Source organism: Squalius cephalus, assembly GCF_949319135.1.
Source record: "Squalius cephalus genome assembly, chromosome: 22".
In the NCBI taxonomy this organism is placed as follows: Eukaryota; Metazoa; Chordata; class Actinopteri; order Cypriniformes; family Leuciscidae; genus Squalius; species Squalius cephalus.
Window position 1 is genome coordinate 18,155,578 of NC_137143.1, and position 15,205 is coordinate 18,170,782.

General features: G+C 40.0%; 1 protein-coding gene across 3 annotated transcripts in view; it reads left to right on the top strand.

Moving 5' to 3' along the window:
• tafa1b (TAFA chemokine like family member 1b) overlaps window positions 1–14,727 on the top strand; it is a 164,869-nt gene extending 150,142 nt beyond the window's left edge. The window contains exons 4-6 of one of the 3 annotated variants that reach the window (XR_013819640.1): window positions 6,100–6,224; window positions 8,108–8,194; window positions 12,629–14,727. Coding sequence is in view for 1 of the 3 variants with exons in the window: in XM_079856633.1 (XP_079712759.1) it covers window positions 6,100–6,224; window positions 12,629–12,646 (143 nt within the window). In the remaining 2 variants the exon portion in view is untranslated. Of the gene's footprint in view, window positions 1–6,099; window positions 6,225–8,107; window positions 8,195–9,289; window positions 9,368–12,628 lie in introns of those variants that run through there. The other 2 variants (XR_013819641.1, XM_079856633.1) reach the window with 2 other exon arrangements.
• Window positions 14,728–15,205: the final 478 nt, after the last annotated feature.

Sequence of the window (15,205 nt, forward strand, 5' to 3'; positions counted from 1 at the left end):
GGGCTGCTTGGCGGAGCAGCCCCAGCCACTAACAAACTCCTTGTACAGGATAGAGTGTTGTTTCCCGTGCTTCCCCTCAGAAAGATTGGGGACCGGGATGGCATTCTCAACCGAAGCCTTTGAAGCATAAGATGGATCTAAGGACCGTTGTTCCTGCGAAAAAGGCTTTGGCCAAAGAAAGGTCCTGACCAGGGAAAAGCCCCGGCCAGGGTGGAGCGGTGTACACCTCAGTATATGGTGCCTGCCCCACCTCGGTGCCCTCAGGTGGCCATTCTGCCAACCCCGCCACCCTTGGTGCCTCGATGCACAGCGGTCTCCAGCGAGCACACAGCTCAGTGTCACCACGGCGCTGCGTCAAACTGCCATTCTGAGGGGAGTTCAAAAACAGTCAGTTCAGTTGTTTCCTGCCATTATGCTTCAGGTCACCGAAGTGGCTGTTCCAATTTGACCAGAGGCCAGTCTCGAGAGGCTGGTACCCTTAGTAGACTATCTGATAGAATGGAAGAATCTACCAAATATATCTCAGTGGGTCCTGCAGATCATAGAGAAAGGCTACAGAATCCAGTTTGGTTCTCATCCGACATGTTACAACAGGGTGTTGCTCACATTAGTGCGTCCCGAGCAGGCTCTGGTTATGGAGCAAGAAGTGCAAACTCTATTAGCGAAGGAAACAATAGAGCAGGTGTATTTACCCGACAGAGCATCGGGTTTTTACAGGCATTACTTCATTGTTCCAAAAAAGGATGGGGGGTTGCGTCCTATACTAGATCTTCGTCAGTTGAATCGTGCAGTCAAGAAACTCAAGTTCAAAATGCTGACACTCAAACAGATCGTGACTCAAACCAGATCCGAGGACTGGCTTATCTTGATAGATCTAAAGATGCATACTTCCATGTCTCCATCCTCCCTCAGCACAGGAAGTTCCTGAGGTTTTCTTTCGGGGGCGAAGAATACCAATATCGGGTGCTTCCATTCGGTCTAGTTCTATCACCCCGCACGTTCACCAAATGCGTAGATGCAGCTATGGCACCGCTCAGGCTGCAGGGCATACGCATTTTGAACTACATAGACGACTGGCTGATTCTAGCGGAGTCAGAGCAGTTGGTGGTTCGGCATCGAGATGTCGTCCTCGCATACATGCAAAAATTGGGGTTGAGACTCAATGCCAAGAGAGTGCTTTCTCCACTACAGAGAACCACTTTCCTTGGTGTGGTTTTGAATTCGATGCGAGCCGTTCTGTCACCCGCTCGTGCAGCTGCTATCCTCACAGCCACGAAAAAGTTAAAGCTAGGCCAGTCATGCACTGTGAAACAGTTTCAGAGACTGTTAGGCCTTATGGCAGCAGCATCCAATGTGATACCCTTTGGCCTGCTGTACATGAGACCTTTGTAGTGGTGGCTCAGGACCAAAGGGTTCTCCCTGAGGAGAAACCCACTTTGTATGATCAAGATCACGCGGCGGTGTCTCCGCGCCTTGGCTATATAGAGGAAACCTTGGTTCCTATCCCAGGGTCCAGTGTTAGGAGCTCTTTGCCATCGAGTTGCTCTCTCGACAGATGCTTCCATCACTGGCTGGGGAGCGGTAATGGAAGGCCGCTCAGCTTAGGGTCTCTGAAGGAATCATAATCTTTCGTGGCACATAAATTGTCTGGAGATGATGGCAGTCTTCAGTGCGTCTAGACACTTCCTCCCAAACCAAACACATCGGTGGTCTCTTACATAAATCACCAGGGGGGTCTGCGATCACATCCACTATGCAAACTGGCGCTCCAGATTCTCTTGCGGACCCTAGGGAAGCTGCTCAGCCTGAGAGCAGTCCCGGGGCATCAGAATGTAGGAGCAGACATCCTGTTGAGGCAGGGGCTGAGCCCCGAGGAATGGAAACTTCACCCAGAGGTGGTGAAATATATATGGGAGGTATTTCAGCCAAGCGGAAGTGGATCTTTTGCGTCTCAGGATACAGCGCACTGTCCACTTTGGTTCTCCCTCACACACACAGCTCCCTTGGGGCTGGACGTTATGGTATAAAAATGGCAGAGGCTACGTCTGTAAGTTTTTCTCCGATTACTCTGCTCTCAGGAGTTATGGAGAAGGTCCGCCGGGACAGAATAAGTCTACTACTAGTAGCGCCGTACTGGCCAATCTGACTGGTTCTCGGACCTGGTGTCCCTCCTCAACGACTCTCCCTCGGACGGCTCTCCCTCCCTCGGCTCTACCTTCAGTCTCAAGTGGGAGGGGTGACCCTTCACCCCAGCCCAGAGATATGGAACCTGTGGGTTTGGCCTCTGAGGGGGCCCAACTCATAGACTCTGGTCTCTCAACTGAGGTTGTGGAGACCATACTTCACTCCAGAGCTCGCTCTATGAGGAAACTGTAAGTATTGAAGTGATGGGTTTTCACTTCATAGTGGGGAGTTCCAGTTCGGCATAGATATGCAAGCGAGAAAGCCTATGTTATGTTCAAGTTCCAGTTACTGGATAAAACGTCTCAGGTGACGACTGTAACCCTAGTTCCCTGAGAAGGGAACGAGATGCTGCGTCACTTTGCCATACTCCCTGCATTCCTGTGATCGACTTGCTTCGGCTAAATCTAAGCTGACGCCGGTCAGACCAGATGTGCTTTTATCCTTTGCTGGTCGTGACGTCACCCGCCTGTGACGTTCACTCTCGCCATTGGTCTAGTTGACACAAGTGCTTCAGACGCAATCACGCAGGGGCGTTCCCAAAGCATCATCAACGCAGCGTCTTGTTCCCTTCTCAGGGAACTAGGGTTACAGTCGTAACCTGAGACGTTTTATCCAGTTACTGGAACTTGAACTTAACGCAGGCTTTCTCCCTTGCATATCTATACCGAAAGTGTAAGCTGTGTGTTTCGGGCCTTCTCAGAGAAGTGAGAAAAGTAGAATGAGGATTTCACAAAGACTTAAAATCTGCCGTTAAAATCTGAAGGATGTAAAGCAGTGAGCTAAGAGTGTGTTTGTGAGGAGAAAGGAGTCAGCCTGTGCCTGGATTTAGCTGAAGCTATGAGTGAGGATTGTGCTAAGACTTTATATTGATTAATTTTTACCTTTTAACCTTGGTGAGAGACAGCAAAGATAGTGTCCAGAATAATGAAATCTGGACTTTTAACCTTCAAATCCCAAACAATTTACCTCAGAAAATCCTCTTCACTGCAGCAAGAACAAGAACAGTTGACAGTTGAAAGAGGGTTTGTTGGTGGACAGACTTAAAGGGATAGTTCACCCAAAAATGAAATGAAAGTGTGTCTATACAATGGAAGTAAATGGTTACCAAAACTGTTGGTTACCACATTCTTCAAAATATCTTCTTGTGTGTGAAAATGAAATAGACAATGTGAGCAATGTAAGCTGAACTGTTTGACATATGAATGGATTTAAATATTTATTTTTTCCAATTCAAATGTTAAAACGAGTACACCAGCAGCTAGAAGATTGTCAATGTCTGGAGGAATGAAACCTTTAATCTACATATTTGTATGACTAGTGCAGAAAAGGAATGTTTTGAAAATCTTGGTTTAAAAAAAAAAGCTCCTTACCTTTATACTGTTTCATTTAAAAAAATACAGTCATTGAAATGATGTCCCACTGTAATGTTAGTGTATTGGTTTGAAATAGAAGCTACACTGAAACTGTGATAAACATTTTTAGAGCTTATTTCGTCAAGGGAAAACAGGGTGACTCGAGGCAGCCTCCATTTCTGTCGTCGCTACATTTCTTTCTCCTCCCTATGTAGTGTGTAGCAGTGAATGCGCTCTGACACGTACACAAACAAATACATACTCAAAACCCATGCTAATTAGAAGTGGGGATTTTTTTCTTCATGTTTTGCTTTTAGCCTGAGAGAAAATATTCAGCAAATGACATCCAGTAAATATGTATGTCATAATACATTTAATACCTTTTTTTAATTCAATGTAATATCAAAGTAAAAGACAAGGCTTTTGACATTGCACTTAAACCTGGGTTACCAATCATATGCCAATGCTATTTTTAACCCTGGATTATGATACTCTACTCTTGATTTTGCAGTGCTAACATTGAATTACCTTGCCAAAGTTGTGCAATGTGTACTTGAATATTAAAACAGATTGTTTAGCAACACACAACCAAATTATAAACTAAATATTTCTTGCTTTATTAAACATGGGCTTTGTTCAGTCACAGAAATGTCCATGTGCTCTTTCAGGTAACCCAAAACAGGCAGAACGGATTTACATGGTGACATTTTCACAGACAGAATATCAAATTAAAGCCGGGCACGTACCTGTCGCGAGTTCAATCAATGTTATTGACCTCATAAATATGCAGATAAAAATGGTAACCCAGGGTTTACAAAAGTACAGTGTAAAAACTTGAAACCTGAATGTCCAGGATTACTAACAGTTTATTTTAAGTTGACGACGTGACACGTTACTACATACTTACTATAGTAATAACAGTAAATTATGCATAATTACATGTAACTAACCCAAAATCAAACCCTAACCGTAACTCTATAGTAAGTACATGTAGTGAATTAATATTACTCAGTACTCGTACTCAGTACAATGTAACTCCGTCACCTTAAAATAAAGTGTAATCTTAATTTGAAACCCTTGATAAATTATGGACAGTAGCTCAGTTTCCATCCAAAGTGGCGAATTTAACTTACGCACAAAATTTTTATATCGCATTTGCGAATAAAGCGCCTTTTCCATCCCTTGTGTTCAAGGGAACAAAATTTTCACTTCCTGTGAAATAAGTGCAAAATAACTGTAATAAAAAATGGAAGTTCCTGCAATATTGGATGCCACTTTGGCTCTTTTTTTGCATGCAGGCAAAACACAATAAATGTTGTCATGTTATCTTGCGTTTTGAGGCGGATGCCTGGCATTTGGGATCTCAATCGTGTGAGATAGTTCTGTCAATTTGATGACAGACTTTGGCTCAGGCATTTTATAATGACCAAGGTTGCAATTTTGAGATGTTGTGCAATGAAATTGCTCTGCTGGTTAGTCCAGTTATCCAATCATGTCCTCTGTTGAGGCAAAGTCACATGAGTTGTTTTTGCTGCACATCAAGGGAGTTATTGTGTAAATCTGTTACCATCATAGTTTATGCGCATGTCTTCTTAGATCAAAAAAAAAAGATCTGCCTCAATTTGGCACATGGGTTTTTTATGCAGATTTTGGGAATTTATGCACTCTTGGTGTTTCCACCCAGTGTATTTCTAATTCAATATCCAATATTTCAATATTAATTCAATAGTTCTAATATAAAAAAGAGAGGCATTTTGGATGTTTAATTTACAAACCATGTCCCCTTTAGGTTTAAATGTTTAAATATCATGTTTCTCCCCAATTTACATGTATCAAATTATCTCCCGTTTCTTTTATATTGGCACAATGTCTATGAACGGCATTTCTTGTCTGATGTGTTATTGTTCCCATTTATTTGTTGTCCCATATGGTATTAAATTGGAGTCTATGAACTGTTTATTTGACTTTAAGCATGGCTTCAAATGTTAAACTTGTTTTTTTTTTACAGACAATGTGTAATTGTTCCCAACATTGTTTTTAATCATTATCTACTGTTTCAGATGGACTTAGACTGGAGTCTAATGACTAATTATTTGATTGTTTAATTATGATCACAATCACCTGAAGACTTGCAGCGTTCTTTCTATATAGTCATTGAGAATAAGTGAAACTGACACACTGATGAAGGCAAATAGCCGAAACATTTGTTATGTTTATCTCCTGTTTACAATCAAAAAATCCATTTCTAATTCAATATCCCAGAATTCACATAAAAATAGGATGGATGGAAAAGCTAGTGTGAGACAAGATAACCCAAGATTACAATGTTTAGAATAGCTTGGTTAATGGTTTAAAGTGTGAAAAGCCAAGAATTGTCACATTGCTAAAGATGAATTTTATAAAATCAGATATAGTGCTCTTAATTTTTCCACATGTCTGAAACATATCTCTCTCTCTCTCTCTCTCTCTCTCTCTCTCTCTCTCTCTCTCTCTCTCTCTCTCTCTCTCTCTCTCTCTCTCTCTCTCTCTCTCTCTCTCTCTCTCTCTCTCTCTGTCTCTGCAGCCTCCATCGTGATTGGGAAGTGGTGGTGTGAAATGGAGCCGTGTCTGGAAGGAGAGGAGTGTAAGACACTACCAGACAACTCCGGCTGGATGTGTTCCTCTGGGAACAAGATCAAGACCACGAGGGTGAGGGCGCAGAGAATGCTGAACATCATTTCATACACACACACATACATACAATTTTATCTGATAAATTTAAAAAGAAAAGTAAAAAGTTACATCAAATATAAATGCAATCTTCTGTATGTTATGTAAACATAAGTTTTACTTGTTAAATGATTCAGATACAAGAAAGATTGTTTTGTTAGACCGAGGGACACATTTAACTTTGGACCTCACTAACCTGTTTATTCTTCATGATATGATGTGGCGGTAGCTCGTGTTCAGAAGACACATCTTCTTCATTTAGTCCTAATTCAGCGTTATAAAGGATGTTGTGCAGAGTTCAACTTAAGAAATAAGAAACTAAATAACAAGTTTAAGACATTAGGACACAGGTCAGACAAAAATAACCAAAACATCGTTACTCTGACAGGAAGTATGCATGACATAATATTAAAACTTTATGAGCAGATCAGTATTCCCATATGCTGATTCAATAGAGAGGTGACAGACAGCGAATCTGTGAAACAGTGAACACAAGTAGATAGTATTACAGGGGGTTTGGTCCCTCCTTGGCTTCTCCACGTGTTAAAACTATCCCAAGCCCTGCTTATGGGAATCCGATGGTGGCCAGATGATTTTCGAGATTTCCAAGGTAAGATCATGCATACAAACCTAAATAACCAGAGAAAGCCATCATTAGTGTAAAAATATCATTAAATAGATTAAATAAAATAATGTGCCCACCTATGAATGTCAAGCTTAAAGGGACAGTTCACACAAAAATTAAAATTCGTACACATTCTGGTTGTCCTAAACCCATATAATTTCGTTATACAACTCTTGCCTTACAACAATGGCCTTATAACAACTATAATTGTGGTCCATATGATACAAGTGATATATTTAGAACACTGAATCTTATATGATAGGTTTGTGAGGAACTGATAATCAGACCTTCATTATTTACTGATTATTCAAAACTCAATATTCACTGAATACTGAACTCCAAAACTCATGTCTAGCCCGTTTGCATCCATTTTTGTTTAAAATCAAATACAGCTCATCACGTTTGGTTACCACACAGACAAGAACCAGTGTCCAAAGCACTGGAATTTGGATGTGGGTTGTATGAGAAATTTGGTAATATTTGAAGTTAAACTGACTAAATGTTTGATCTGTACCTCACAAAAAAATGCATTATTATATAGAAATTGTCACAGTTATGTTCAGTTTGTTTAGTTTTCATGGACTTTTAGTTTGTATTCTCTAGTCACGTGTTCCTTTGTTTGATTTTCACGACCACTTATCTGTTACTATGGACACTAACTCTATCATCACATCTGTTTGTCTTTTAGTTAATCACCATGTGTGTTTAAGTTCCTCTTATTCAATCAGTGTTTGTCCGGTCAACATTGCATTTAGTGTGTGTTGCCCTGCCTGCCTGTCTGGCTGATATTTGCATTATTCTCATTAATCTTCGTATTGGAACGTTAATCTTCATCTTCATCTGTTTGCCTGCAACAACCTGTGACAGAAATATAGCAAACAAATCATGTGGACTACTACTTTTGTTCTTATTTGGTGCTTGGCAGTTCCTGATCTCTATGAACTGTCACTGTATGGCAATAGTTTGTGTAACAATTCTTCAAAGATTGTATTTTTGTGTTCCATGTAAAAAAAAACAATAAAAAAAAAAGGTTTTGGGACAACATGAAGGTGAGTGAATGAAAGCAGAATTGACATTTTAAGGTGAATTATTTCTTTATTTCTTATTGAAATTAATCAAAAGAAACAACCATATTTATCCATCTTTTGAAAGGTGTAAATTAGAGTACAGGTGATTGGGGAAAAAAACTGCTCCAGATATTAAACTTCCTTTTTTTCCTTCATATTTTCTTTCCCAGAACACCCAGCCATATTCAACTTTTTAGCTCTGAGGGCCGCCAAAACTGGCTCAACAGAAGCTCAGCGTCGTCCTTCTCCTCATCAAGGTTGGTGTTTCCATTTTTTTTCCAACATCTTGAGCCTTATGATTAGGCTTGCACATTTTAATCACTGCTCATCAACATCATTACACTCCCAAACATAATTATTGCTGAGTCAGTGTTTGTGTTTGTGAGCATATTTATATGCTGCGGATGATTAAAAAGCCACAAATATATGCCTCCTCCAGTGTCTATTCTCCCATCAGCGTAATTTATAAGCACGCGCATGCACTAACATAATGAAAAATGTGAACGCGGTAGTCGGTGCAGTAATTACCGAATACAAACCGATGAAGAAACAGATGCACAAGCAAACGCTCTTTGTCGTGTGCAGTCACACACCCCAAAACACACTGTGCCACTGTACTAATGCAGCATAATTGCGTGCATGCAAACACGCAGTCATCCACACCCATGCAGGGGCAGACTCAAATTAATGAGCATGCAAACACACACACTCACACACACAGCGAAAAGGGCTCAAGCGTGACCATGTAGCCTGTAATGAGTGCATAATGCTGAAATCGGTATTTAGCCTCGTCGTTTGCTTCCATTGTCTCTCGTTTTGTAAGCTCCTGGGCATGGCAAGGGTTTGATCACCATGTTTGTTTGTGGGTTTCCCGACATTATCCCATTATCTTTGAGGTGTTCAGGGTGTGTTTGTGCGTGGGTGTGTATGCACTTCCTGACTATTTGAGTAATGTGTAACCTTCTAGCCTGGAGTGTCTGATCTGCCCCACTGGAGAGTTGGTATCTGGCTTTCCGTAAACACCTTTGACCATCTTGCTGGCTCGGTCACCCTTCATCCCCCATCTCGACCCTACACACTCCCTCCCGATCTTTTTTAAAGCAATCTGGCCACGTTTGTCCATGATCAGAGCAAACAAAAAGCAAGGCTAAATGCTAAAACCATCACTTGCAGTATTTGGTTTGCTCTGAAAATTTTTACTTTGCGGTTCACGCTTACACACACAAGCTTGTTTACTCACAAACGCTGGTATGGCGTCCATTCTCTCCTTTTTCAAATTGGCATGTGAGTAAGAATAAGCCAGAGCGTGTGCCTGACACCATTTTTTCTCTTTTTTTCTTTATGTCTTGCAGAGAGGGATCCCTCCTTGCCTGTAGCTCCAGACAAGGCAGGCCTCTTTTGAGGAAGGCACACAGTGAGAGAGGCTGAGAGACACGCTCACCCTACCTGTTCCTAATGGCTATTTCATTCAGTTCCTTTATAAACAAACAAAATCAATACGTAAACAAGAAGACGAGGTTTATCCCCCAGTTTCTGTTTACCTTCATCTGCCTCATTTGAGAGGAGAGATGGGCTCAATCTGTAGCTACTGTACAGCTGGGAGTCATTCACTCCAGGCTGGATGAATCGCCTCAGCACTGGCCCCTAAAACCAGCTGGTCTCAAACATCAGAAGCTAGCACAATTTTGGCATAAGCATCAAGGTTTCATTAGTATTCATAGGAATCCATAAATGCATTTTTTTTTTTTAACAGACACTGAAGTGTACAATATGAACATATTGACAGCATCTAAAAAGTACTTATGCACAGATTTAGAAACATTAAAATCTAATTTCTTTATATTATATTTATATTATAAATATATCTGTGGAGTTGAATTTTACAATTATAGAATGCATAAAGTGGGCTTGTATAATGTGATGTAATATGAAACGAGTTGAATATGGCAACAAAAATCACACAGCAGGTTCTAAATGCATTATATAAATGTGATGATCAATCAACAATCAATATCAACAACATATCAATCAACAATCAATCAAAATAATTTCATGAATTCAATATATTAAGCTAAAAGGATTCAGAAACTGTTTGTATGTCTCTAAAGTTGTTCCATTTTAAAATGCATATGTTTTAGATGCTGTCACTATGTTCATTATGTGCACAAAAAAAATGTACATCCTAGAACCACACTTTATTGAGGCCATGAATCGAAAAGTACAGGTTATGTGAGGATTCAAATCGAACCAATTAGTAAACATTTTCTCATTTTTTTTTTTTTCTTTTTTTAAAAAAGGATTAGGTTTTGGTGCTCAATCATAAATTCTGTTATCGACACTCTTTAGTCTGCATGCTTCACGTACAAATAAATGTTTACAAGAAAACAGCATGTTCATTTCTCAGAACACTCTGAGAAAATTTAATGGCTTGCTGTTTCCTCTCGGAGACAGATTTGGTCGGCAAGTATGTCTCTGAGACACGTTCTTAACAGAAGGCTTTTTACAAGATACCTGTACTGTTCAAAGAATCCCATCTGTGTGGTTTTTCAGAGCAAAAGTAATCTGCCAAGTGATGGTTTAACATTAAATCATATGATGATCAAGTCAGTTTGTCCCAAGAGTCCTGTTGAACCCAGAGCATTGACTGTATCTGTATCTCTTTCAGCTGTCAATGTCACATTAAATTAATTCTAACACATTCATGCTGTCTGGAGTCTTGCTGTATGCTATCCTCATTTAAAAGTCACATTCAACAGCTGCATAATCTAAACCAGATTAAAAATTGTGGTATATGGTGCATGCTCAACTAAATTGAAATATCATTTTAGAATTAAAATGCAAAATGTGTACAACAAATGTCTTTGGGATGTGCTTTTAACCCTGAATCCAGCCAATCAATGGAAGTAGTAGCAGACAGTAGAGGACACCTGAGCAGAAATGGAGGAAATATGGCTGCATTTACATAGAGTCCACTATAACAAACCGCATTGGGAGAGACAGAGCCATACATTCTAGCAGACAGCAGAAGACAAATTGCATCAGGGTCACTACTGTTTCCTGCATAGTATGTGGGGGTTTGAAGTTGCACAGCACGCAAAAGCTTTTATTTTAAAGAGGAAAGACAAGGAATTTTCGGCTTAGAACAAACTAAACGCTTGGCACAAAATACTTCTGGCACAGAGCTGTAAGCGTTTACGTGTATATAAAATAAGCGTTAAGTCCAGCAAATCGGATTATTTTAAACAAAGAGATTGTTGCATCCTTTGTCAAAGAAGCAGCTGTTTTCCTTCTGTCTCATGTTGTATTGGTGAAATGCCACAGAAGTGATGTCAGCCAGGGTGCTGTGATTGGTGTGATGTCATAGGCTGGCTAACCTCTTTTGATTGGCATGAACTGGTTCCTTTCCAGAGGGGATCTGTTATGATGGACAGCTCCTCCTCCTCCTCTGCCTTGCCTTGCCTTGCCCAGGATGATCGGAGCATGTGGAGCGTAACTCTGCCGCATGATAGCTGTCTGTCTGTTGGGTTATGGGGGGCCCCAAGGGGTGCTTCTAATTTCTGTCCCCAGTCACTCTCTCTGTCTCTGTCTATGTCTCTCCCTCAATCTGTGGCTCACACCTGGTTGCCTTCCTTCGCACCAAGATGGGGAAATGTCAGCATATGCTTTATGTGCTGAGGGCGAAGCCACAGGCTTGAGCATTTAATTAGCTTCATTGCACTACTGACATCACAACTTTATGATAAAAACGCCACCTAGCTCTGAGTCACATGGATTGCTTGATGGATGGATGGATGGATGAATGGATGCTTTGGAAATATTGTCTAATAAACTAGTTTATATATATAGATATATACTGATACTGTAGATATATACTGTAAATAGATACTGATACTGTAAATAGATACTGATACTGTAATAGATAGATAGATAGATAGATAGATAGATAGATAGATAGATAGATAGATAGATAGATAGATAGATAGATAGATAGATAGATAGATAGATAGATAGATAGATAGATAGATAGATAGATAGATAGATAGATTGGATGGATGTGCCGTGTCACAATATATGTGGCGTGTTTGTAATTCTTTTTGTATTCATGTTGGTTTAGCGACAAGCTTTCTGGGAAGCACATCAAAAGACGATTTGCACTGACATAAGGTTGGCTAATCGTTAGTGACTGTGGCTGTTATCGTGCATTTCCTCCAATATGAGGAGGGAGAGGACGGATCGTTAATAACGGTCTGAGTGAAGCACAATGTTGCATTGAGAGCAAGACACACTTACCAGACAGACTAAATAGGGGTCCCTGAAGTCACAGAGAGAGGGATAGAGGAACAGGGAGGAAGAAAAGAATCTTATTTCCCTCTTGGCAATGCTACTGAGCTCTTTTCACTGCGCAGTGTAAACATGGAACATACAGAAATATGAGATGGCAGATGGGCGACCAACTGAATGCAAATACATTCATGCACACAGTGCCAATCAGTACTAATCGGTATCCATTACCAGTATAAGGGTTTAATAGACAAATTAAAACCATCCATACATGGACAATAGCTTTAGCTCAAAGGAGCTTTCTTTGCTGATTTGAAAATCTAAAAGTCAGTAATTCCTTCTGGGAATCTTTCTTCACCTTTGTTCTAAGCGTGCATGTGTGTTTTCTCTTCCTTTTTGTCTGTTTTCAGATTCATCCCCGAACCTAACAAAGAGCTCCTTCACAAGCAGTGAATGTGGATTCTCTCTGTCAGAATGGACGAAACCATTAATTCAAAGGGGTGTTTGGCTGGATTACCTGTGACTAAACAATAAAGAATGACATTCTTGGGGATAAAGACGAGATTTGCTCATTCGGTGCCAAGGAATATGAAAAAAAAGAAATAAAGCAGGCTAATCTGTGTTTTTGGTCAGTGAGCCCAACGCTGCAGACTCCAGCGGCTGTGTCCAATTCTTTCGATTTTCTGCGTTTCTCCTGACCACCTTCCTCTAGTTCTGAACTCATACAGCTTAGGGGAGCCGTTTACTGGATTTCAAATTATATTTGAAGACTTTACCTCCCTAGGTAAACTGGACAATCCTGATGTAAGCTGCGAAACGACTGTATGAAGGATCATGATGGATAAGCATTGCTGTGTGAAAATGAGGTGGAAATCAATAGGAGATTTTTTCCCATCCCTCCATCAGTTTGTCGTTCTGCCGTCCATGCTGGCTTTGGTAATAGACTGGGAGCTTGTGAAGCCCTGCTATTTCCCTCCACTTCTGAGTTTACTGCTCACCGCTGTTGTCCACAAGCTGTTCGTTTTGGAATTCCTCCGGGTCAATGGTCACCTCACTATCTACACCTACTTGGGCCAGATATCTTTTTATTTGTCGGCATGCTCAATGTATTTTGTGGGAGCTTTGTATTGAAAGTAACTGTATATATTTATGTATATATACATATAGATACATATTAAAAGACATCATATGAAGATCTAACATGCCCTTAAACCTGTTTAGTGGGTTTGAATTGAGACTGTATTCATGGTTTTGGTTACTTGAACAAGTACAATTAATCCCTGATTTAAGGCTGTCTGTGGAAATACATATTCTCTTCATGTAATGGGCATCCTGCATTTTTTGCTTAAAATAATCATTTGTTCCAAAAAACAAAGGGAAAATTCACTAAACAGTTGCAACACTTTTGCACACGATTTGCACACTTGTTGGCGCTTGAATAGTCTTAAGCTATAAGTATTTAAGTAATTCATTTTCAGTGCAAATTATTCAGAAAACTCTATTTACCCAGTGGAATTAATGTTGTGCTACTACTGCCAGCAAAAATCAGATTGTAACTGACTTTATGTACATTTTAGTGATCATTGCAATAGTACTTCAATACATAATAATAAAATAATAGAGAAGAGCAGCTGTGCAGAGTAGTTGACCACACTTTCAGTGGTGCTGTACAGTCACAGTAAAGTGCATTGAATTATGGTAGTCCACTGTATCCTCCACAACCTAATATAGCACACACAAGCAACCAGCAAGTTCGGAAATTGCGAAGATACACAGATTTTGTGGGTGCTTTTGTTCTGTTTTCTGACTTCTCAGAAATTCTCTAGTGAATCAGGCACTTAAACACAGCAAACCGTACAAATAATTGCCTCTTTGGCAGACGCAACTCATACTTAGTGAATTTCCCAAAGATATCAGTGTGATGAAGACCAGCCCTACAAAACAAGCCACAGTCACCTATTGGAACATATATTACCATTGATAATTGCCTGTTGGCAGTTCTAACTCAGTTCTGTTCAGTCCATGATCCAGTTTGTTCTGTGATGTTCTGAGAATAGATAGGCTTCATCATGCCTGTGTAGGTTTCATAAATACAACAAAATAGAAGACATTCAGCTTGTTAAAGGTTATAATCATGATAACTTAACACTGGATCTGTGTCAATGGACAAAGACCTAATTCAGTTCAGAAAAATGAAGCCCTAGTTTGGTAGGGTCAGTGTCATAGGGTAGATGAGATGTTGTTTTCAAGAGATAAAACATAATGCTTGGCAGCTTATAATTTACAATTGCCATACCTCCACATGAATTATGAGGGATATTATCATTTAGAATGTTGCATTAAAAGGTTTTAGTTTTCTGTGTAATCTGTTTTCAAAGGCGCAAAAGGTCAGAGAAAAGGTGGGCTTCATTTCTCTTTACTGGCATCAATAGACATGCTATTACAGTAGAGCTGATTGATAAAAATGCAGCCTTATCAGAAACAAATCAATATTAAAATGGTTTTCTATACACTGTGTCTACCTTTATGTCTCGACCAGTAATGTTGTTCTCAGCTCATTAGCATGTTTTATTACTTAATTACCCTGTTGTTGTTGAGCGGGATTCAAACCGTGGTCTCCAGCATGGGAGGTGGGCGCTTTAACAAGGAGGCTACACTCTAAAAAATGCTGGGTTGTGTTAACCCAATGTTGGGTCAAATATGGACTAACCCAACGTTGGGTTAAAAATTCAATTTAAAAATGGACAAACCCAGCCGTTGGTTTACATTTTTAATGTAACCAATGCAATTTGTCCATTTTTAAATTGCATTTTTGTCCATTTTTGATTTTGTCCAAAATGCAATTTGTCCATTTTTAAATTGCATTTTTTAACCCAACGTTGGGTTAGTCCATATTTGACCCAAAATTGGGTTAACACAACCCAGCAGTTTTTAGAGTGTAAAGACCACAGACTCTAGCATTTGTCTCTAGATAGCCTCTAGAGATC